This window comes from Ursus maritimus, unplaced genomic scaffold, assembly GCF_017311325.1.
Source record: "Ursus maritimus isolate PB19 unplaced genomic scaffold, ASM1731132v1 scaffold_12, whole genome shotgun sequence".
NCBI classification, from domain to species: domain Eukaryota; kingdom Metazoa; phylum Chordata; class Mammalia; order Carnivora; family Ursidae; genus Ursus; species Ursus maritimus.
This window is the reverse complement of record NW_024423564.1, coordinates 13,992,645-14,014,023: the sequence shown is the minus strand read 5'-3', so window position 1 is coordinate 14,014,023 and position 21,379 is coordinate 13,992,645. Positions and strand designations below refer to the sequence as shown.

At 53.4% G+C, this 21,379-nt stretch overlaps 2 protein-coding genes across 4 annotated transcripts; both read left to right on the top strand.

Annotated features, from left to right (window-relative positions):
* The first annotated feature begins 851 nt into the window (after positions 1-851).
* Positions 852-6,037, top strand: LOC103675003 (glutathione S-transferase Mu 1). 3 transcript variants are annotated; one of them, XM_008704025.2, is made up of 8 exons: positions 852-985; positions 1,322-1,397; positions 1,836-1,900; positions 2,181-2,262; positions 2,360-2,460; positions 3,205-3,300; positions 3,385-3,495; positions 5,515-6,037. In XM_008704025.2, exons 1-8 carry the CDS (start codon positions 950-952, stop codon positions 5,602-5,604), a joined length of 657 nt encoding a protein of 218 aa, XP_008702247.2. In that variant the 5' UTR covers positions 852-949; the 3' UTR covers positions 5,605-6,037. The 3 variants fall into 3 exon arrangements, with proteins under 3 accessions (XP_008702247.2, XP_008702245.2, XP_008702248.2); XM_008704023.2 differs by lacking the exon at positions 852-985 and adding an exon at positions 992-1,128; XM_008704026.2 differs by lacking the exons at positions 852-985; positions 1,836-1,900 and adding an exon at positions 992-1,128.
* A 2,452-nt stretch (positions 6,038-8,489) lies between these two features.
* LOC103675005 (glutathione S-transferase Mu 1) lies at positions 8,490-13,661 on the top strand. The gene is made up of 8 exons (XM_008704027.2): positions 8,490-8,646; positions 8,941-9,016; positions 9,455-9,519; positions 9,801-9,882; positions 9,980-10,080; positions 10,875-10,970; positions 11,055-11,165; positions 13,188-13,661. Exons 1-8 carry the CDS (start codon positions 8,611-8,613, stop codon positions 13,275-13,277), a joined length of 657 nt encoding a protein of 218 aa, XP_008702249.2. The 5' UTR covers positions 8,490-8,610; the 3' UTR covers positions 13,278-13,661.
* The last annotated feature ends 7,718 nt before the right edge of the window (positions 13,662-21,379 follow it).

Sequence of the window (21,379 nt, the reverse complement as noted above, 5' to 3'; positions counted from 1 at the left end):
AAGAACCTGAGAGGCCACCTGAGCCTCCCTGAGCTACAGAAAAGCCCATGTGAGTGGGAAGCCAGCGTCAGGCTGGAATGCAAGGACTAGACAGCCGAGGGTCTGCTGGGGGCCAGCCTGACCGTGGTCCTGGCCACGTGGGGACATCTAGGTGACTGGCAGGACATCTCTGGGACTGCACTTCATAACCCTGCCCTTTGCTGGGACTGGTTCTGGATTTAGATTCACGACTTAGTCATTGATTCATTTCCACTTGAGCTAAGGGGTCTCAGCCACGTGACCGAAGGGCTGAGGCCTCCACAGGCCATGACGGAAACAGGTGTCCTTTTCTCTGGCCCTTGTCCTGGGCGGGAGTTCCCACCCACTGATGGTCTGTTCTCCAAGGCTGTCCTGGGAGGAATTTTCAGACTGGCCTGAGTCCTGGGCTCCCCTGGGACAGGCGCTGCTTTAAACTCCCGATTTAGGGACAAGGCTCTTTGGCTCTAGCTTGGAGCCAGAAGCTCTCTGGTTCCTGGGATCTGGGCAGCGCAGGGGCTCGGCGGAGCGATGCTCAGGGAGAAGAGGAGGGACAAGGGTGCCCGCTCTCTGTGATTCAGGCTCGTCTCTGAGCGCCCCGCCGGCTCCCAGACCTGGAGAGAGAGCTCTGGACGGGACCGGGAGCCGCGGGCTGGCGGAGAACCAGGGGCGCCCGAAGCCAGGAGGCCCTCCCCCAGGACGCCCCTCCTGCAGCCCGCGGATGCGGGGCAGACCGCGTCTTCGGGCGCGTAGCTCCCCCGCGGAGCCTCAGGTGGCGGAGGCTGGCAGGGGCGGGGCACAAGCTGGCAGGGGCGGGGCACAGGCGGGGCCTGGGGCGCAATCAGGCCCCGCCCCGGGCCGGCCCACACCCGGACGAACTTGCAGCCCAGTTCGGTCTAGGCCTCACCCTAAGACCGCGAAACGCTCGCTGACCATGGCCATGATCTTGGGTTACTGGGATATCCGCGGGGTGAGCGAGGGGGCCGCCGGGCTCGGTGGGAAGGAGACACACGGGGGCAGGAAATGCGCCGCGCTAGGCACCAATACTACCAGAATGTTCCTGCTCAGGGCTGGCTGCAGTTCAGCCCTTTACAGCGGTCTTTTCCTTCTCAGGTGGGCGTGTTTCTGACTCCGTGTGTGTGTGTGTGTGTGTGTGTGTGTGTGGACAGAAGTGCGGAGGGGGTGCCAATGCATGTGTCTGAATGTGCCTGCCGGTGGGGGTCCTGGGGTCTGTGCGGTTACCTGCTGCAGAGAAAGGCACCAGGCAGGACTTCATCTCTGACCTCCGGCTTGGGCGTCTTCCCAGCTGGCTCACGCCATCCGCCTGCTCCTGGAGTACACGGACTCACACTATGAGGAAAAGAAGTACACGATGGGGGACGGTAATGGCATCCACGTCGCATTCTGACTTTTACCCTCTTGGTACTGAGCAACCCTTGCTCTGGCCAAGTGCTGCTCACTCTGCCGCCCTCCACTGGTCGGAGCAGGGCCTGCGCTTCCCTGACTCCTTTGAGGTGCAGCTGGCCTTAGGAGGCAGGACATGAGAGGGGGGTTGCTGGAGCCCCTGTATCAGTCATTGGGGTGGGCTTCCCTTAGGGCTTGCATAAACGGTTTGTAAGCTTATTCACACACGTTCCAGAGCCTTCCAAGCGTTCTTTGCCCCCAGACCTGGAATGTGAGACTTAGTGTTCCAGATTCCAGATCCCCCTTTTGGGGAGCTTTACCACTGATCCTTGGTGGGTGCCCCACCCTGCCCCTCCCCAGGCCCAGTGACAGTGGGCTGTGGGGAGGTTTGTTTCACTCCATCTTCTCCACCACAGCTCCCGACTATGACAGAAGCCAGTGGCTGAATGAAAAATTCAAGCTGGGCCTGGACTTCCCCAATGTAGGTGCAGGGGGTGGGGGGATCCGGGGACAAGCGAGAGGGGTGTCTACTCCCCCTGCTTTCCCAGCTCAGAGGTTTCAGGATTTGCTGCCTCCTGCTAGCTTCTCTGCTTCCTGGTTCTTGTCCCTGCCTGTCCCCCACGCTCTGTGTTCCAGCTCATTCATCCATTTTACAGTGGTTTGATTTAGTGCCGACCATGAGCCAGGCACGGGGAACGCCCTTGTTCAAGGGAGGGGTGTCGGGGGCCTGTGGCCAACCCACCTGCCCTTTTGCCTTACAGTTGCCCTACTTAATTGACGGGGCTCACAAGGTCACGCAGAGCAACGCCATCCTTCGCTACATTGCTCGCAAACACAACCTATGTGAGTGGGGCAGGGTGGGATGCAGGGAACAGTGGTGGGTCCCTGGGCTTGCCTGCGGTGGGATGCTGAGGGCGAGTCTCTGTTGTGTGGGCCGTAGGTGGGGAGACAGAAGAAGAGAAGATTCACGTGGACATTTTGGAGAACCAAGCTATGGACACCTCTAATGAGCTGGCTAGGGTCTGCTACAGCCCCGACTTTGTGAGTCCCCTCCCGGGGGACGGGATGGACAGGCTTTGGACAGGACACTGGAGTCTTGTGTCCCCTCTACTTTGTATTTACTTGCCATTTGAACCCAGTGGAGATGATGACCCCCCGACCCTGAACTGTCACCAGAGTGAGAATGCATGGGGTGAAAACTCTGCCTCGGTTCCTACTAAACTTAAGTCAGAGTTCGCCTGTACATATGGAGCCCAAGTCTCCGGAGCATTACAACTTTGTTGGAAATTCAGTTCCTGGACAGTGTGTTTGCCTTGTGCGCTCAGCACGGTCTTCCTGACACCCCCAGGCCCGAGCACATCTGCCCAGCAGAGCGCGCAGGGCCGACTAAGGGATTTGTACCGCCTCCTTCCTCTCCGTCTCGCAAATTCTACATTTTTCCAGATACTACTCAAGTGTCCACTCCTATCTGTGCCCCACTAGGTAGAACTTAGGATTTCTTTCCCCTTGCCATGTCACTTGTGTGCTTCTTGCCTCCTAGAGATGAGTGGTGACAGATTCAGGGCCAGTGAGGTGGTGTTCTCGGCTTCCACAGCCTCTGACAGATGGACTGTGTGATGGGCTGAACAGAGCTTGGATAAATCATCGCCTGGGCAATGACCCCATCCGTGGGGCACATGGCTGCTGACCCCTGGCAGCTGGGGGTCATGCAGAGCCCGGGGGAGACCTGCCTCTCTGTCCAGGAGGTCCGATTCTGCGGGTGGTGACGGCTGTTCTGTGTCTCAGGAGAAACTGAGGCCCGGGTACCTGGAGGGACTCCCTGACAAGCTGAAGCTCTACTCACAGTTTCTGGGGAAGAGGCCTTGGTTTGCAGGGGAGAAGGTAAGGGGAAGGCTTTGGGGGTGGGAAGCTCTCATTTCCCCACGTTCAGACTTAAGTGCTCACTCCTTCTTTGCTTTTCCTTAGCTGACCTACGTGGATTTCCTGGTTTATGACATCCTTGACCTGCATCGCATATTTGAGCCGAAGTCTCTGGAAGCCTTCCCAAACCTGAAGGAGTTCATGGCCCGCGTTGAGGTGATTCCCCTGAGGCTGCTTAATCGTTATAGGTCTTCTGTATGGTCTCCTTTCTCTAATACTTTTCTAGCCTTACAGCCACAACAAAGACTAAGTAGCATTTATCCAGGGTTTGCGTAATGCCAGGATCTGTGCGCACATCTGACATACAGTGTGTGAAATGAAATCTTGACAGCATTCCTGCACAGCAGACGAGTGATCGCCTGCATATTACAGATTAGAGCAATGAGGCAGAAAGGGTCAGTCATTTGTGTTGGTCACAGGGGCAGTGCCGGCTGTCCTGGGCTCACAGGCAGCGGCTGGTTGCTGTGGGCACCAGGGAGCGGCTCTCCCTTTCCTGGACCAGAAGGTGCACCTTGGATCCATTTCTGTCTGGGTCACACAGCTCAGGACCCCAAGGACGTAGCGGGGTTCAGGAATGTGTGTGCAGCTGGCATTAGGAGAGCAGAGCCATGGTAGGGATGACAGTCCCTAAGAAGACAGCATTTCCTGGGGATCCCCGGGCAGCTTGGCAGCAATCCGATTCCCATCTGGGGCCGCCCTGAGGTCCCCAGGAAGGTCGTTGGTCCTGGGCTGTGAGCACATAGGTGGGGCCCCTGTGGAGCGAGTCTGTCTTGAGGCTTCTGTGGTGGGCTCCTTCCCTGCCTCCCTGTCTCCCTGCCCTTCTTCTTTCCCATCACTGGAGATTCTGAGTCAGAGATGGGGCAGCCCATCTATTTTCAGTCCTATTGGCCGAGGGATCTTCTCCCGGGTGTGAGGCACTGTGTCGGGCACCGTGGGGATGCCAGGGTGACCGGCCCTGGAGCCGCCGTCCTGGGGCTCAGAGCCCTTAGAGAGCAAGAGGAACACCAGCCGTGTGGTGTGGGTGGGACCAGGTGGGTGCTGGAGGAGCCCAGGCTGGACGTCACCTGATGTCACCGGTCCCCCTCAGTCCCTCGCTGGAGGGCACCCCGCTGTGAGCTTTGTGAGCGATGTGGGGCTTGAGGCCCTTGTGCTACAGGATTCCAGCCTGCAGTCTGTGTCTCTTTCCATTCGTCATCAAGAGATGCGCTTTTGGAGCTGGTTCTTATCAGCCCTGGTGGTGGGTCTGGGTGACTGGCCTTGGGGTTGCTGCCAGAGCTCCCGGGACTGGCTGGCAGGAGAGCAGAGGACAGCTGTGGGCTGCAGTGTGTGGCCCACTGGGTACAGGCAGTTCCAGGATCTTTGAAGTCTTTAGAACTCACTGGGCCTTTCCGTGTGTTGGGAAGATGGTGCTCAGATACCCCTGAGAGCCATATGCCCCCCTGGCTGCGGCAGGACTCGGCAGGAGGAAGTTGGTGTCCATGACATCGGCCCCAGGCGCCAGGACAAACAATGGACCTTCCCATTAAGAGGAGTAATTAGGGTCTGGCCTGCCCTGGCTTTCATGCTCCCCAGCCTCTCCCCCTTCATGCAGGCTTTGCTGAGTCTCCTATAAGCTGAGTGGGCATATTCTGAACCCCTGTTCTGCTGGGGTTCCCTCTGTGGCAAATGCTGAGAAGTCAGGATGTTCCTTCTGTGAAAGGGGGATTTTGTAAAGAGGGAGGTACAGGGCCTCCTGGAGGGTGTGGGAGGAGGGAGGCCAGCAGGGAGAGCACAGCCCTGGCAAGAGAGCCAGCTGCCCTCCAGCCCTTCCCACCTGCCAGCCCTGGGAGCCTGAGGGGGCCGCTGAAGCCCGTTGGGCCTCTGCTTCCCTTCTGCTGAATGGTGATGGTAGGGCTTGTGCTGTAGGGTGGTTGGTGGGGTTCCCCAGCTGTATGAGCATTTCTGGGGGAGCTCAAGCGCCTGTACCGGTAGTCTTTGTATCTTAGTCAGATGTGCCCTTAGTTACTGGAAGCGGGAAGAAGCAACGTTCCAGAGCGGGGGACCCCAGGGAGACGGTGCCATGTCTCAACACTGACCTCACAAGAAGGCTCCCGACCTTGGTGCACCTCGGTGGGGCTGCGTGAATCCCAGTGAGGCAGCAAACCCTGATGTTGGACCTTCTTTTTCCACCCTCAGGGCCTGAAGAAGATCTCTGCCTACATGAAGTCCGGCCGCTTCCTCCCACAGCCGGTGTACACAAAGATGGCTGTATGGGGCAACAAGTAGGCCTGCGTGAGGGGAAATGTGGGCAAGGAGCCAGTGCTGTGTTTTGTGCAGGGGTCCTGGATCATAGCTGGGCCTCCCTGTTCCCTGGAACCAGCTGCTTTCTCCTCTTTTCTCTCTGGAAACTCCCACCCAGCCTCATTGGGCCCCTTTACCTTATCCAGTGACATTCATCCAGGACCTTTCCAGGTGTCCAACGCCCCACTTTTCTTCACCCATGTGCCCCCCCCCCCGACATTATCCTTCCTGCACTCAAGGCAACCAGACCTCTCTTCTCTGACCGGCGGTTGGACACTGTGGAGCCCGACCGTCTCCCTGGCCCTTGGGCTCTGCCTGAGTTCCTCCAGCGCTGCGTGAGGACGGGAGTGCAGGCCTGGCTCCCGCAGCGGGGTCCCTCCCCGGCCCTGCCTGATTGTCAGTAAAGCCTTCATCCTGACCACTGCGTCCTGTCTTCCCTCCAGGGCACCTGTCTCTCTGCCGGCCCTGCGGCCCCAGGGCTGACGGGGACCCTCGGTGGCTGCTCCGTGGGGGCCTGTGTGGGAGGTGGGTGTTTGCAGACTTCTTCTTCCTCTGACAGCTTCAGAGCAGGAAGCCTGTGGCCTGTTCTGAATTTTTGCATTTCTTGACACTGTCTGATGTTCTGGAATGTACCGTATTCCTCTGGTTTGTTGACGTTACTGGGGTAGGTCCCCCAGCAGACACTAGCCGGCAACTGGGTAGGGCAGTGTTATACTTCCGTCAGATTCTTCTGTTGTTCCACGGGGAGAGTGTCTGATTGTGCGGCCACACCGGGAGGCGAGTGGGTCTGTGTCAATACCGTGGGCGCCCTGGCTCCACGAGGTCATCTCAGGCGAGCGTCCCATGATCCTAGTAATCCCGTGAGGTCCTCCATCTTTACGTTTTGCTAATGGCTCATTGGCTCTGCGTGTTTCTGCCTGATGAGCCCCTGTCCGTGGGTCTCCCTGTGGAGAGCTCTCTGTGACCATCTTGACCCACGACTGATTCCATTCCTGGATCACGGTGAACACTGAGGGGGTGGCCGTCCGCACCGTTTTTTTTTTTAATTTTAAATTTAAATTTAAATTTCTTTTATGTAAAGTTTGATGATTCATTAGTTGGGTATAACACCCAGTGCACCATGCGATACATCAGCACCGTTTTTAATGCACTGAATTATTTAATTGTGGTTCTGTTACAGACTTCTTATCATATAACAAGAAAATACACAATGTCATCACGATTCTCAATGAAGGTGCTGGTTACACCAAACAGACATAAAAGGTAGAAGCATAGCTGAATTAGACTGGACAGGCTGGCAGAAGAGTTGGAGTGAAGATACCATCCTTTCTCAGTGGTAGTCTCCTTGACCACTGCCACCTTCTTATGATTTTAAAGCGGCACCATCTGCCTGCACATTTTGCGAACCTGAGGTGTGTGAGTGTCCCTGGGAGCCCTGGCATGGCAGGGAACCCAGAGCACTGAGGATTGGCAGGGGTGACGCGTGGGGACCACAGGCAGCAGGGACAGAGCTCTGCTGGGCTCGGGTGACACGCCCTCCCTGCTCCCCAGCCGGGCCCAGATGGACAGACCTCTGACTTCTGAGATTGACGAGCGATCGGCTGCAGCCTCTTTCCCCACTGCATACTCCATTCCAGTGCTCGGAAATCCTCACACAAGACTGGGCTCACTCTTTGCTGTCCTAACACAGTGTCAGCTAATTTGAAGCTTATTTATCTGTGTCGCAACTTGTAAGAACGTTTGTTTTTCAAAGTTCCCTTCTTCTGTGTTCACACATCCACGAAGCCTGGCAATACCCTTTATACGAAGGGAAATGAGCCACAGGCCAAGCTCTGTCCCACTCGCCTAGTTTGAAATAGTCTCCTGGCTTCAAAGAAGAAAGTTGGCAGGCAGGACGTTGTTGTTGTCACAGATCACAGATCGCAGGAGAACCTGAGAGGCCACCTGAGTCTCCCTGAGCTACAGAAAAGCCCATGTGAGTGGGAAGCCAGCGTCAGGCTGGAATGCATGGACTAGACAGCCGAGGGTCTGCTGGGGGCCAGCCTGACTGTGGTCCTGGCGGGGGACCTCCACCCTCCTGCTGACCATCCCTCTGGCTGCCCTCTGGCAGAACTGGTGCCTGGCCAGTCAGAGGACTCCCCTTCTCTCTTCTGTCACATTCTGTGTGTGACATCACCACACTCCTGGTCACTGTCCTGGCCACGTGGGGACATGTAGCTGACTGGCAGGACATCTCTTGGACCGTACGTCGTAACCCTGCCCTTTGCTGGGACTGGTTCTGGATTTAGATTCACAACTTAGGTGCTAAGGGTCATTGATTCATTTCCAGTTGAACTAAGGAATCTCAGCCCTGTGACCAAAAGGCTGGGGCCTCCACAGGCCATGAAGGAATCAGTGAGTCCACGTTTCCTTTTTCTGGCCCTTGTTGCGCAGGAGTTCCCACCCACCGATGATCTGTTCTCCAAGGCTGTCCTGGGAGGAATTTTCAGACTGGCCTGAGTCCTGGGCTTTCCGGGACAGGCGCTGCTTGAAACTCCTGATTTGAGGGACAGGGCTCTTTGGGCATAACTTTGCCAGAGGCTCCTACAGTTGGTGTGATCAGGGCAGTGCAGGGGCAAAGGGGAGCGATGTCTAGTGATGAGGAGATGTGCCTTCTTACTTTGTGATTTAGGTTCATCTCCAAGGGTCCTGTCTGATTCTTATCTAGAAAGAGCGCTCTATTGCATGGTGAGTCAGGGGGCGGAGGGGAACCAGGACCCCTAGAGGCCAAGGAGCCTTCTGCATACAAGGCAGGCCCCGCCCCCAGAGGCTGGGGGACAGATGGGGGAGTCTTGTTAGGGCTGTGCCTTAGCCAGGGTTGCTGGGCTTCTTGGAATTCGTGGGGGCGGGTCTAAGATAAGCTGTGCTCTCTGGGCCCCTCCTACCCGTTCTCCGAATAAATTGCCAGCACTGCTCTTGGAAGCCCTTCTGCTCAGCGCAAAAGCCATCACCATGGTCATGATCCTGGGTTATTGGGACATTCGCGGGGTGAGCGAAGGGGCTGCCGCGCTGGGGGGGATGGAGGCGCACGGGGGCAGGAAATGCTGCGCCCTGGGGACCGTTCGTACTAGAAGTTCCCCTTTAGGGCTGTCTGCAGCTCAGTCCTTTCTAGCAGTTTGTCCTCACGTGGGTGCGTTCCTGACTCCGTGTGTGTGTGTGTGTGTGTGTGTGTGTGTGTGTGTGCCCGCGGGTGGGGGTCCTGGGGTCTCTGCGGTTACCTGCTGCAGAGAAAGGCACCAGGCAGGACTTCATCTCTGACCCCTGGCTTGGGCGTCTTCACAGCTGGCTCACGCCATCCGCCTGCTCCTGGAGTACACGGACTCACACTATGAGGAAAAGAAGTACACGATGGGGGACGGTAATGGCATCCACGTCGCATTCTGACTTTTACCCTCTTGGTACTGAGCAACCCTTGCTCTGGCCAAGTGCTGCTCACTCTGCCGCCCTCCACTGGTCGGAGCAGGGCCTGCGCTTCCCTGACTCCTTTGAGGTGCAGCTGGCCTTAGGAGGCAGGACATGAGAGGGGGGTTGCTGGAGCCCCTGTATCAGTCATTGGGGTGGGCTTCCCTTAGGGCTTGCATAAACGGTTTGTAAGCTTATTCACACACGTTCCAGAGCCTTCCAAGCGTTCTTTGCCCCCAGACCTGGAATGTGAGACTTAGTGTTCCAGATTCCAGATCCCCCTTTTGGGGAGCTTTACCACTGATCCTTGGTGGGTGCCCCACCCTGCCCCTCCCCAGGCCCAGTGACAGTGGGCTGTGGGGAGGTTTGTTTCACTCCATCTTCTCCACCACAGCTCCCGACTATGACAGAAGCCAGTGGCTGAATGAAAAATTCAAGCTGGGCCTGGACTTCCCCAATGTAGGTGCAGGGGGTGGGGGGATCCGGGGACAAGCGAGAGGGGTGTCTACTCCCCCTGCTTTCCCAGCTCAGAGGTTTCAGGATTTGCTGCCTCCTGCTAGCTTCTCTGCTTCCTGGTTCTTGTCCCTGCCTGTCCCCCACGCTCTGTGTTCCAGCTCATTCATCCATTTTACAGTGGTTTGATTTAGTGCCGACCATGAGCCAGGTACGGGGAACGCCCTTGTTCAAGGGAGGGGGTGCCGGGAGCCTGTGGCCCACCCACCTGCCCTTTTGCCTTACAGCTGCCCTACTTAATTGACGGGGCTCACAAGGTCACCCAGAGCAACGCCATCCTTCGCTACATTGCTCGCAAACATAACCTATGTGAGTGGGGCAGGGTGGGATGCGGGGAACAGTGGTGGGCCCCTGGGCTTGCCTGCGGTGGGATGCTGAGGGCGAGTCTCTGTTGTGTGGGCCGTAGGTGGGGAGACAGAAGAGGAGAAGATTCGCGTGGACATTTTGGAGAATGAGGTTACTGACACCCGAATGGCCTTCGCCATGCTCTGCTACAACCCCGACTTTGTGAGTCCCCTCCCCGGGGGTGGGATGGACAGGGTTTTGAGGGCGGACTGGACTCTTGTGTGCCATCTACGCTGGATCTCCTCTGTTGTTTGAACCCGAAGGAGTGACTATTCTCCAAGCCACTCCCTATACTTTCACCAGATTGACCCTCATAATTCCCTGGACTGGATGAGTACTCTGACTCAGTTCCTTCTAACCCTCGGGGAGAGGCTAGTCCCCAGGTGGAAATTCAGTTCCTGGACAGCGTGTTTGCCTTGTTCGCTCAGCACGGTCTTCCTGACACCCCGAGGCCTGAGCACATCTGCCCAGCAGAGCGCGCAGGGCCGACCCAGGGCTCTGAACCTGCCTCTCCTTCCCTCAGTCTCTGATTCTACACCTTCCCAAGAACTGCTCGAGGGCCGCTCCTACCTGCCCCCACCAGGTAGAACTTAGGACTTCTTCCCCCAGGCCATGTCACTTGTGTGCTTCTTTGCTTCTGCCTGACATCTGCATCCAGAACTCTGCCGGGTCCTCAGCACTCCTGGGTCTGACCTCTGGGAGGCCGTTTGGTGATGTGTGATGACAGATTCAGGGCCAGCGAGGCGGTGTTCTCTGCTTCCACAGCCTCTGACAGATGGACTGTGTGATGGGCTGAACAGAGCTTGGATAAATCATCGCCTAGGCAATGACCCCATCCGTGGGGCACATGGCTGCTGACCCCTGGCAGCTGGGGGTCATGCAGAGCCCGGGGGAGACCTGCCTCTCTGTCCAGGAGGTCCGATTCTGCGGGTGGTGACGGCTGTTCTGTGTCTCAGGAGAAACTGAGGCCCGGGTACCTGGAGGGACTCCCTGACAAGCTGAAGCTCTACTCACAGTTTCTGGGGAAGAGGCCTTGGTTTGCAGGGGAGAAGGTAAGGGGAAGGCTTTGGGGGTGGGAAGCTCTCATTTCCCCAGGTTCAGAGTTAGGTGCTCACTCCTCTGTTGTCTCTCCTTAGCTGACCTACGTGGATTTCCTGGCCTATGACCTCCTTGACCTACTGCATATATTCGAGCCCAGGTGCCTGGAGGCCTTCCCAAACCTGAAGGAGTTCATGGCCCGCTTTGAGGTGATTTCCTCCTACTCCTTACTGTTTGTATCTCTTTTGTGTTCCCTCCTTTTGCTTGATGTTTCCTTTTCATTCACGTGAAGTGAAGAATAAGTAGCATTGACTGAGGTCATCTATGTCATGACATGTGCTGTGGATCGTAGATATTTGTGTCAAATTAAGTCTTTACAACATTTCTACACGGTAGAAGAATGATCACCTATTTTTCCTGGTAGGGAAACTGAGTCTGAAAGGGTAAGTCATTTGCTGAAGGTCACGGAGCCAATATAGTGTGTGTTGGGCTCCCATTCAGCCTATGGCTTCTGAGGGCAGTAGTCCTTGGCTCTCCTTTTCCTGTGCCTGAAGGAAGGTTAGATTCTTTACTAGTCTGGGACACGCAGCTCCGTACCCCAAGGACGTAGCGGGGTTCAGGAATGTGTGTGCAGCTGGCGTTAGGAGAGCAGAGCCATGGTAGGGATGACAGTCCCTAAGAAGAGCACAGACAGCATTTCCTGGGGATCCCCGGGCAGCTTGGCAGCAATCCGATTCCCATCTGGGGCCGCCCTGAGGTCCCCAGGAAGGTCGTTGGTCCTGGGCTGTGAGCACATAGGTGGGGCCCCTGTGGAGCGAGTCTGTCTTGAGGCTTCTGTGGTGGGCTCCTTCCCTGCCTCCCTGTCTCCCTGCCCTTCTTCTTTCCCATCACTGGAGATTCTGAGTCAGAGATGGGGCAGCCCATCTATTTTCAGTCCTATTGGCCGAGGGATCTTCTCCCGGGTGTGAGGCACTGTGTCGGGCACCGTGGGGATGCCAGGGTGACCGGCCCTGGAGCCGCCGTCCTGGGGCTCAGAGCCCTTGGAGAGCGAGAGGAACACCAGCCGTGTGGTGTGGGTGGGGCCAGGTGGGTGCTGGAGGAGCCCAGGCTGGATGTCACCTGATGTCACCGGTCCCCTTCAGTCCCTCGCTGGAGGGCACCACGCTGTGAGCTTTGCGAGCGATGTGGGGCTTGAGGCCCTTGTGCTACAGGATTCCAGCCTGCAGTCTGTGTCTCTTTCCATTCGTCATCAAGAGATGCGCTTTTGGAGCTGGTTCTTATCAGCCCTGGTGGTGGGTCTGGGTGACTGGCCTTGGGGTTGCTGCCAGAGCTCCCGGGACTGGCTGGCAGGAGAGCAGAGGACAGCTGTGTGCTGCAGTGTGTGGCCCGCTGGGTACAGGCAGTTCCAGGATCTTTGAAGTCTTTAGAACTCACTGGGCCTTTCCGTGTGTTGGGAATTCGGTGCTCAGATACCCCTGAGAGCCATATGCCCCCTTGGCTGCGGCAGGACCGGACAGGAGGAAGTTGGTGTCCATGACATCGCCCTCAGGTACCAGGCCAAGCAGTTGGACCTTCTCCTTTAAGAGGAGTAATTAGAGTCTGGCCTGGCCTGGCTTTCATGTTCCCCAGCCTCTCCCCCTTCATGCAGGTCTTGCTGAGTCATGGGTGAGGTCTGGCCTCTCCTGCTAGCTGTGTGGGCATATTCTGAACCCCTGTTCTGCTGGGGTTCCCTCTGTGGCAAACCCTGAGAAGCTAGGATGTTCCCTCTGGGAAAGGGGGGATTCTGTAAAGAGGGAGGGACCGGGCCTCCTGGAGGGTGTGGGAGGAGGGAGGGTAGCAGGGAGAGCACAGCCCTGGCACGAGAGCCAGCTGCCCTCCAGCCCTTCCCACCTGCCAGCCCTGGGAGCCTGAGGGGGCCGCTGAAGCCCGTTGGGCCTCTGCTTCCCTTCTGCTGAATGGTGGTGGTAGGGCCTGTGTTGTAGGGTGGTTGGTGGGGTTCCCCAGCTGTATGAGCATCTCTGGGGGAGCTCAAGCGCCTGTACCGGTAGTCTTTGTATCTTAGTCAGATGTGCCCTTAGTTACTGGAAGCGGGAAGAGGCAACGTTCCAGAGCAGGGGACCCCGGGGAGACGGTCCTGTGTCTCAACATTGACCTCACAAGCAAGGCTCCAGACCTCAGGTTGCCTCCCGGGGGCAGCTGACCGGAGATCTGATCTTTTTCCCCACCCTCAGGGCCTGAAGAAGATCTCGGCCTACATGAAGTCCGGTCGCTTCCTCCCCGGCCCTCTGTTTCTAAAGATCGCCGTGTGGGGCAACAAGTAGGGCTGTGTCGGAGCAGATGCCAGCCAGGAGCCAGAGCTGGGCTTCCTGTGTGTCCTCGAACAGCTGTCTTGCTTCTTCGTCCTTTGTGACGTTCCTTTGTCCGCATGAAACCCCTATGGGCCACTCTTTCTCCCTCCCAACCCTGTCTTCATCCTGACCCTTTGTCGTCAACACCGGTGTTATCCCTCCTGCCCTAAATCCACCCAGACCATTCTGCTCTCTGTCGTTGCTCTACCTGCAGGAGCTGGGCTGGACTCCCGGCCTCAGCCCCGAGCGCCCCCGCGCTGCCCCGAAGCCCCATATGGCCTGGAGTGCCGGCCTGGCTCCCCCAGGGTGGTCCCTGCGCAGCCCTGCCTGATCCCCAGTAAAGCCTTTACTTACCCTGACCGGCTTGTGTGTTTTCCCTTCTGTCCGTTGGATTCGGGACCGAGCGTGTCTGGGGACATGGGAGTTCCCTTTTCCGGTGTCTGTTGTGCCAGCTCGTTGGATCAGGATGTCTGTATGGCGCCAAGAAAAGGGACACGTAGGATTATAAGGATTCTTGCTTATTTCTATTTACTTCCTACACTTCCGTGCCTCAGCATGGGGTCTCTACAGACAGAGAGAGGCCCTTCTGTGCCTGGGTCCCTCCTTAACGCAGCATTCCTGGAGTGCCTTCTGGAAGCTCGCAGTAAGTACTGTGCTGCGGTCCGGGGGCTCTCAGGGCTTGGGCAGTGCACTGATAGTGTGGGGTCCTGGCAGCCTACACACGGTCACCCTTCCCTGGGTGCTCTCCCTGCTTGGGAAACCCTTCCTCCGCGCGTCACAACTGTGGAAGGTGAAAGGACATGGAATCGCTTACGTTAAGGGGTTTTCAGAAGTGGCCAGGAGGCTATTAAGGAGATGGACCTTATGTGCATCCTCATGAATGAAACCTTGAACTTTGAACTGGGCCACATTGCAAATATTCCAAGGACCCCGCCCAAATGCCTGCAACTTTCTTTGGAAATTCGTATAGATAACACTTCAAGGGGGATACCCTGCTGGTTTTGAGTGGATATATGAACTTTTTAAAGAGATGAGTGATAGAGCTAATCCTTATCCGTAAGTTTTGAATTTATGTTGTTTCTTCCCATGTACAAAACCATTGTTTTCCTACAAATAGTTCTGGTTTTGCTTTTTTTGTGTTGGGGGATGTAAAAGAAAGCAGAATGTTTTATCATGATTTTTGCTTCAGCAACTTGGGACAAGTTAAAAGTCCTAAACTCTGGTGCCAGAGGGGGGAAAAGAGAGAGAAATTGAGAGAGAGAGAGAGAGAGAGCTTGCTCAGTAATGGCCTTAGCAAACCAATTACATTCGGCCAAGATTAGTTTTCTGCCACCGACACCAATCACAATTCTTTGTAAACAACACATACAAATATCTTCTTTTTGAAAGATTTATTTATTCATTTGAGAGAGAGAGAGAGAGTGTGTGTGTGTGTGTGTGTGTGTGTGCAAGTGGGGGAAGGGGCAGAGGGGGAGGGAGAGGGGAAGCAGACTCCCCACTGAGCATGCGAGGCAGCCGTGACCACACTGGGCTCCATCTCACCACTCTGAGATCATGACCTGAGCAGCAGCCAGCCCGATGCTTAACCGACTGAGCCATCCAGGCGCCCCCCTACAAATGTCTTTTAAAACCTTTGAATTTTGTCCCCCAGGGGAATACAATTGGGGTTGCTACCCACATCTGTGCTCCCCCAATTAAACTCTGAGACCCCAAACACATGCTTTTGTCTTATTTCAGCTCTGCCTCTTGGTCAACATACATATCTCAATAGAATGAGAAGGGATACGAATAAAAATGAAAGAAGTAATAGAAATTAGAAGTGACATGGGGCGCCTGGGTGGCACAGCGGTTAAGCGTCTGCCTTTGGGTCAGGGCGTGATCCCGGCATTATGGGATCGAGCCCCACATCAGGCTCCTCTGCTATGAGCCTGCTTCTTCCTCTCCCACTCCCCCTGCTTGTGTTCCCTCTCTCGCTGGCTGTCTCTCTGTCGAATAAAAAAATAAAAAAAAAATCTTTAAAAAAAAAAAAGAAATTAGGAGTGACATTAAGTTAAAAGATAAGCAGAGAGAACAAAACTATTAAAACAGAGTAAAATAGATCCAGACCTAGAACAGGAGTTGGCCGGCGTTTTCTGTAAAGGGCTAGATCATGCATGTTTTTGGCTTTGTGGGCCATGTGGTCTCGGTTACAGTTACCTCTAGCACTGTGGTCTTTCAGTTTGCAAGCTCCTTGGGAACTTCCCAGATGTAATTTGAGACGGCCCCCAGTACTAGGAGGGCAAGCACGGACAGAAGAAGCAGGTCATTCCAGTTTGGTAGGTGGCAGATTTACTAAGCATGGGAACTTATCATGTGATGAGGAGATCTCCACACCCAGCTATCAGACCTTAAAAAAGTTGATACAGAGGCCTTAACTGGGTTCAGTCTTGTGTACCATCCAGATGGTCTCAACATCACATCACTATCTGAAGACTATGTCCTTGGGGCAGCCTTTGGGAGCAGAGAAGGCAATGGGAGGCACCTTCCAGGGATGGGGACTGAGGAGTTTCTGATTGCTGGGGTCCAGCTTATGAGTCAACTAGCAGTCACCTCCCCTGGATGACCGCCCCCAACTTAGGGGGAAGGCAGCCATGGATAATACATCAATGAATGGGTAGGGATGTAATCCAACACAAATTCAAAAACAGGTGGCTGTAGTTTCCCGACTCCTGATCCAGAAACTCAGATTAAAAGGGCATAGCTATATGAAAGCTTTAATGTTAACATTTGAAATAAAAAAGGTGGTTATCTGGGCACCTGGCTGGCTCAGTAGAGAATGTGACTCTTGATCTCAGGGTCATGAGTCCAAGACCCATTTGGGGGTAGACTTTACTTGAAAGAAAGAAAGAAAGAAAGAAAGAAAGAAAGAAAGAAAGAAAGAGGCAGAAGGAAGAAAAGAAGGAAGGAAGGAAGGAAGGAAGGAAGGAAGGAAGGAAGGGAGAGAGAAAGAAAGAAAGAAAGAAAGAAAGAAAGAAAGAAAGAAAGAAAGAGAAAAAGAAAGAAAAAGGTGATTATTGAAGAAAAGAACAGAATAACTCAGTCCTTTAAAAAGAGGGAAGATGTGATAACAAAGAGAGTTGCAAATGAAAGCAATTTTCTAAACATGGTCAAAATCATAAAAGTAAAACAGTACATTTTCTTTTTTTTTCTTTTATTTTTTTAAAGATTTTATTTATTTATTTGACAGAGAGAGACAGCCAGCGAGAGAGGGAACACAGGCAGGGGGAGTGGGAGAGGAAGAAGCAGGCTCCCAGCGGAGGAGCCTAATGTGGGGCTCGATCCCAGAACGCCGGGATCATGCCCTGAACTGAAGGCAGACGCTTAATGACTGAGCCACCCAGGCGCTCCAAAACAGTGCATTTTAAAGTGGTAGAATGTATATACTGCAAACTGAGGTAACCAAAAAAGATTATTTTATTGTGGCTAGGATCTAGCAGAGGCCCCAAGACTTGGGATTCCTTGGCATTTCCCATTCTAGAATGGGGAACCCAGACACACTCTGAGCCCACGGCTGCCTGCATGGGTGGCTCAGCGTGGATCTGTAATCACTTGCTGTTAATTACAAGTTCCCTGCTTAGTATTTCTCCATTATCATTTTGGCAGCAGAGAAAGATAAAGGTGGTAGAGACCCCAAGACAGCCGCTTCTAGAACATGGAAGTTGATTCTCATTTCACGTTTCATGGGGAATGGGCCAGGCTGGTGAGGTAACCCAGCTCTGTGAAATTATCCAGGGACTCAGGCACCTTTCATTTTGTGGCCCTGCCTTTCCTGACGGTGTGGCGTAGCTGTATCATGGACAGGGGAAGGAAAAGAGAACACCCAGGGAAGCAAGTTCCCATTACGCAAGGGAGGCAGAAATCGCACGCGGTACAACCATGCACATTCCACTCATGAGCTTCAGCTGCGTGGCTATGCCTGGTCGTGAGGGTAGACCCCGATTTTGACAGAAGAATGGATTTTGTTGGCCAACTATAGTCACTCCCACACCCAGAAAAGTGAGGATAAAGGTTAAATTCAAATCCAGGAGAAATCTTGGGTTTCCGCCAGTGGTTTAAAACAGGTAGGATAGAGTTTAAGATATGAAACACAAGATCTTGATTTTTGATTAAACCTAAGGGGAGTGCCATGTCCCTTAGGGTTCCTTGTTGCTGAAACAGGAAAATGATTTATTAGAGGTATCAGGTTGCTCACTGACTCCCTGAGAGGGCCAGTGAGTTGGCCTTGGAAGCTGGGTAGCCGGGAAATGTGCCTAACCACATGTGAGATTGTTCTAGAGAAAGCCTCACAGCCATTGCTGGGTGCAGACACAGGAGCTCCTACCCCCTGACATGTGGCCAATGTCTCACCACTGCTGCCTCTAAAACCCTGACCCCTCCACGCCTATCCTTGCCAGAAAATAAATTCTCAGCACCTGCTTCTTTAGAACTGAAACCCTGCACCCCTGTGTGCAGTTAACAGAACCTGGGTCTACAGCTACAAGGAGGGGCTGGAAAAGCAATCGGATTAATTAGGATTAAGTTCTGCTGTATATAACTAGATAATAACAGTGGCTTAAATGGTTTACTTCTCATGCAAAAAATAAAAAAAAGGTCTGGAGGTAGCCAGGTGAACACTGGTGATGTTGGCTTCATCGTAGCCTTGATGACCTAGCTTAACTTTATCCTCCATCATTCTCAGCATAGGGTGTCCATTCTTTATGTCACCTCATGGCCCCTAATGGCTGCTAGAGCCCCCACCACATCTGCATTCCAAACAGCAGGGGGAAGGAAGAGGAATGGGGGTTGCTCTTGAGCAACCTCTTGAGGAAACTTTCTGGAAGTAAAGTATAACACTTCCATTTATACTTCACTGGCCAGAACTTCATCAGGTTGGAAATGACATCTTTCGCCTAAGAAGTAATGTGCCGGCAGAAATGGAGGGTCTGAGAACAGAAGCTGGGGAGACGGATCTCAAGAGTCAATTGGCAGTCTTCTACCGTGAGGAGATGGGACTTAAAACATGAGAAATTCCCCACCTGTAGGAAGGACGTTTCAAAGATACAGAAGACAGGGGCTCCTGGGTGGCTCACTCGGTTATGCGTCTGCCTTCGGCTCAGGTTATGGTCCCAGGGTCCTGAGATCGAGCCCCACATTGGGCCCCTTGCTCAGCGGGGAGCGTGCTTCTCCCTCTGCCTTATTTACTTGAAATTCAAATATACACATATCCATTTAATCTTTTCTTCTGGATTAAATCCCACATGCGCCACCTGTAATTATTTCCATTGAAAATGCCGAAAGAACACTGACAGCCTATCCCTGCTGGCTTTCAGAAATGTTCCATTCCACGCATGCCCGGGTGGCTCCGTTGGTTGAGCGTCCGCTTTTGGCTCAGATCGCGAGCCCAGGGTCTTGGGATGGAGCCCTGTATTAAGCTCCACAGCAGGGAGCCTGCTTCTCCCTCCCCCTGCCGCTTGTGAGCTCTCTCTCTCTCTCTCAAACAAATAAATAAAAATCTTAAAAAAAAAAAAAAGAAAGAAAGAATTGTTCCGTTCCAATTTGGCCTAAGCAAGGAACAAGCTGGACTCTGAAATCATAAAACCCACTCTCCATGCTTGGAGCTCTTTGCTGATCCTTGGGATCTCCTTGAACCTGAACTTTTGTCCTGACTTTAAGCACTTCTACCCAGACATTATCTCCCTTTTTTTACGAACAGGCCGTTCCGTGTTTCCAGAAGAGAAGAGAATGTGAAAAAGTTTTTTGAGAGCATTAAGCACTTACTTGAAACAAACTCCCTTTCTCCTTCCGATTCTCATTAAGACAGAGTGGAATGAAGGCATTGTGAGCGCCTGCTTTGTGTTGGGCTCCATACAAGCCCTAAATATAAAAATTTGCTTAAGACACAGTCCCTGCTCTCGGGCAACTTATCGTTTAGAGGCAGAGACAGACATTTGAACAAGCAATTAGAGTTCAGTGTGGTAAGTTGATGGAAGAAAACATCAAATCCTAAGGGAAGAGATATTTAAAATAAGTGCATTTAGGGGGCGCCTGGGTGGCACAGCGGTTAAGTGTCTGCCTTTGGCTCAGGGCGTGATCCCGGCGTTATGGGATCGAGCCCCACATCAGGCTCCTCTGCTATGAGCCTGCTTCTTCCTTTCCCACTCCCCCTGCTTGTGTTCCCTTTCTCGCTGGCTGTCTCTATCTCTGTCGAATAAATAAATAAAATCTTTAAAAAAAAATGAAATAAAATAAGTGCATTTAAATTTGCCTGGGGGAGGTGGACAACTGTCAGTCTTCAACCAAACCTCAGTGTTTTTTGTTTTTGTTTTTTAAAGATTTTTAAATTGTATATATTTGAGAGTGAGCGCACAAGCAGGGGAATGGGCAGAAGGAGAAGCAGACTCCCTGCTGAGCAGGGAGCCTGCTGCGGGACTCGATTCCAGGACTCCAGGATCATGACCTCAGCTGAAGGCAGATGCTTAACCAACTGAGCCACCCAGCACTCCATCAGGGGTTTAATATATGTTTATTTCTTACTCATGCTTCATGTCGGATGTGGCCTCCAGAGGCAGTGACTTCTAAGCTTACCGTAGAAGATGAATGAATGGGCATTAGGCAGGCAGGGCTGGAGCAAAAGCCTTCTAGGCAGAGGGAACTGCAAGTACAAAAGCGCGGAGATAAAAGAGAACATGGTACTTTTGGATAATTCATATTCATAAATATAAATTATATTTTATATATACTTTATATTCATAAAGTATAAAACATTGGTCTGTTCTGAGTGCTCTAGAAATATCAGCTTCATTCTCCTAACAACCCAGTGAGGGAGGGTTCATTTATGGGAGAAAGCACTGAGGCACAGGAGGCCGGAGTTTACTGGGGCAGAGCCAGGATCTCTAAACTGGCAGCCTCCAGACTCTAGAGGCTTGCTTCTCCCTAGGGAATTCAGCAAGGCTGGCACCCAGTGCTCAGGGGCAGGGACAGGAACAAGCCCAGAGACGTAGCTGGAAAGGAAACAGAGGTCAGATTATGAAGGATAATTAAAGCAGGGGAGGGACATGAGCACCTTTGCACATTAGAGAAATCACCACTAACGGTCCATTCCTTCTCTCCTCGCTACCATCCATCTGAACTCCCTAAATCCCTTTTGCTGGTGTGGCTCAATGACCCACCTTGTCCTGCAGATGAAGGACAAGGAATGTGTAATTTCTGTGCAAAAGTGCAGACATTCTCACAGGCCCTCGAGCTGGCTGTCAAGCCAGAGCCATCCACACACATCAGTGTCCCCTAGGCTACTCATCCCATTAATGAAATAACTCTACAACTCATTTTTCTTGAATCGTATAAGCTATTTCTGTCTGAAATGGGAGTGCCTTAGGCCAGTTGCTCAGCCTTCATCAATGAATGCAAATGAATTTCCCAAATTCCTTTGGGAGAACTGCCCCACCACATTTAAGGCACCCATCACAAGTTTTTGTTTTTGTTTGAAAGCTCTTATGAAGGTTCCCTGCCCAACCCCATCGCTGGCAGACTAATTTCTCAACGTGTGTGTGGACTCTGTGCCTCTGGGCTGAGAGGGCATCCACTTCCCTTCCTGGCTTGGAGGCCACCATGGTGACAGTAGTCTCTTCCTGGCCTGTGTTAGAGTCAGTCTTGGTGGTGGGTTGGAGCCTGTGGGAACCACACACCCTAGAACGGATCTCTTCCTCTCAGTGGCCTTCCCAGCTTTCTGGGCCAGTAAGGTCACTGGTTTTGCATAACTGTTGAGTGGATTTTCACTAACAAACATAATAACTAGGGAAAGTTGGAACACCGTTGGAACAGTGAATCATCCATTATCTACCTGGAATTCACGTGAAATCCGTTTCCTCGCAGACCTATGCTTTTTAAACTTCGCCCTTCTCGCTGCCTTGTCACTGTCTTCGGTCACCTTTCCCGGGAGTCTCCTCTCAGAGGACCGCAAGGCCAATTTCCTGTTTTCTTGCCTTCTTCCCTGTGGTGAACAGACGGTCCCCCATAATCCCACCCTTTGGTACCCACGCCCTTGTGAGAAATCCTCT

What these genes read in the sequence shown, in the direction of transcription:
- LOC103675003 (XM_008704023.2), top strand. Translation starts at nt 1,039, where the DNA reads ATGCGCCGCGCTAGGCACCAATACTACCAGAATGTTCCTGCTCAGGGC. An exon ending in TCTGCTACAGCCCCGACTTT is followed by an intron (nt 2,461 to 3,204) that starts GTGAGTCCCCTC and finishes TCTGTGTCTCAG; the next exon opens with GAGAAACTGAGGCCCGGGTA. An exon ending in AGTTCATGGCCCGCGTTGAG is followed by an intron (nt 3,496 to 5,514) that starts GTGATTCCCCTG and finishes TTCCACCCTCAG; the next exon opens with GGCCTGAAGAAGATCTCTGC.
- LOC103675005 (XM_008704027.2), top strand. Translation starts at nt 8,611, where the DNA reads ATGGTCATGATCCTGGGTTATTGGGACATTCGCGGG. An exon ending in CTTGGTTTGCAGGGGAGAAG is followed by an intron (nt 10,971 to 11,054) that starts GTAAGGGGAAGG and finishes GTCTCTCCTTAG; the next exon opens with CTGACCTACGTGGATTTCCT. An exon ending in AGTTCATGGCCCGCTTTGAG is followed by an intron (nt 11,166 to 13,187) that starts GTGATTTCCTCC and finishes CCCCACCCTCAG; the next exon opens with GGCCTGAAGAAGATCTCGGC.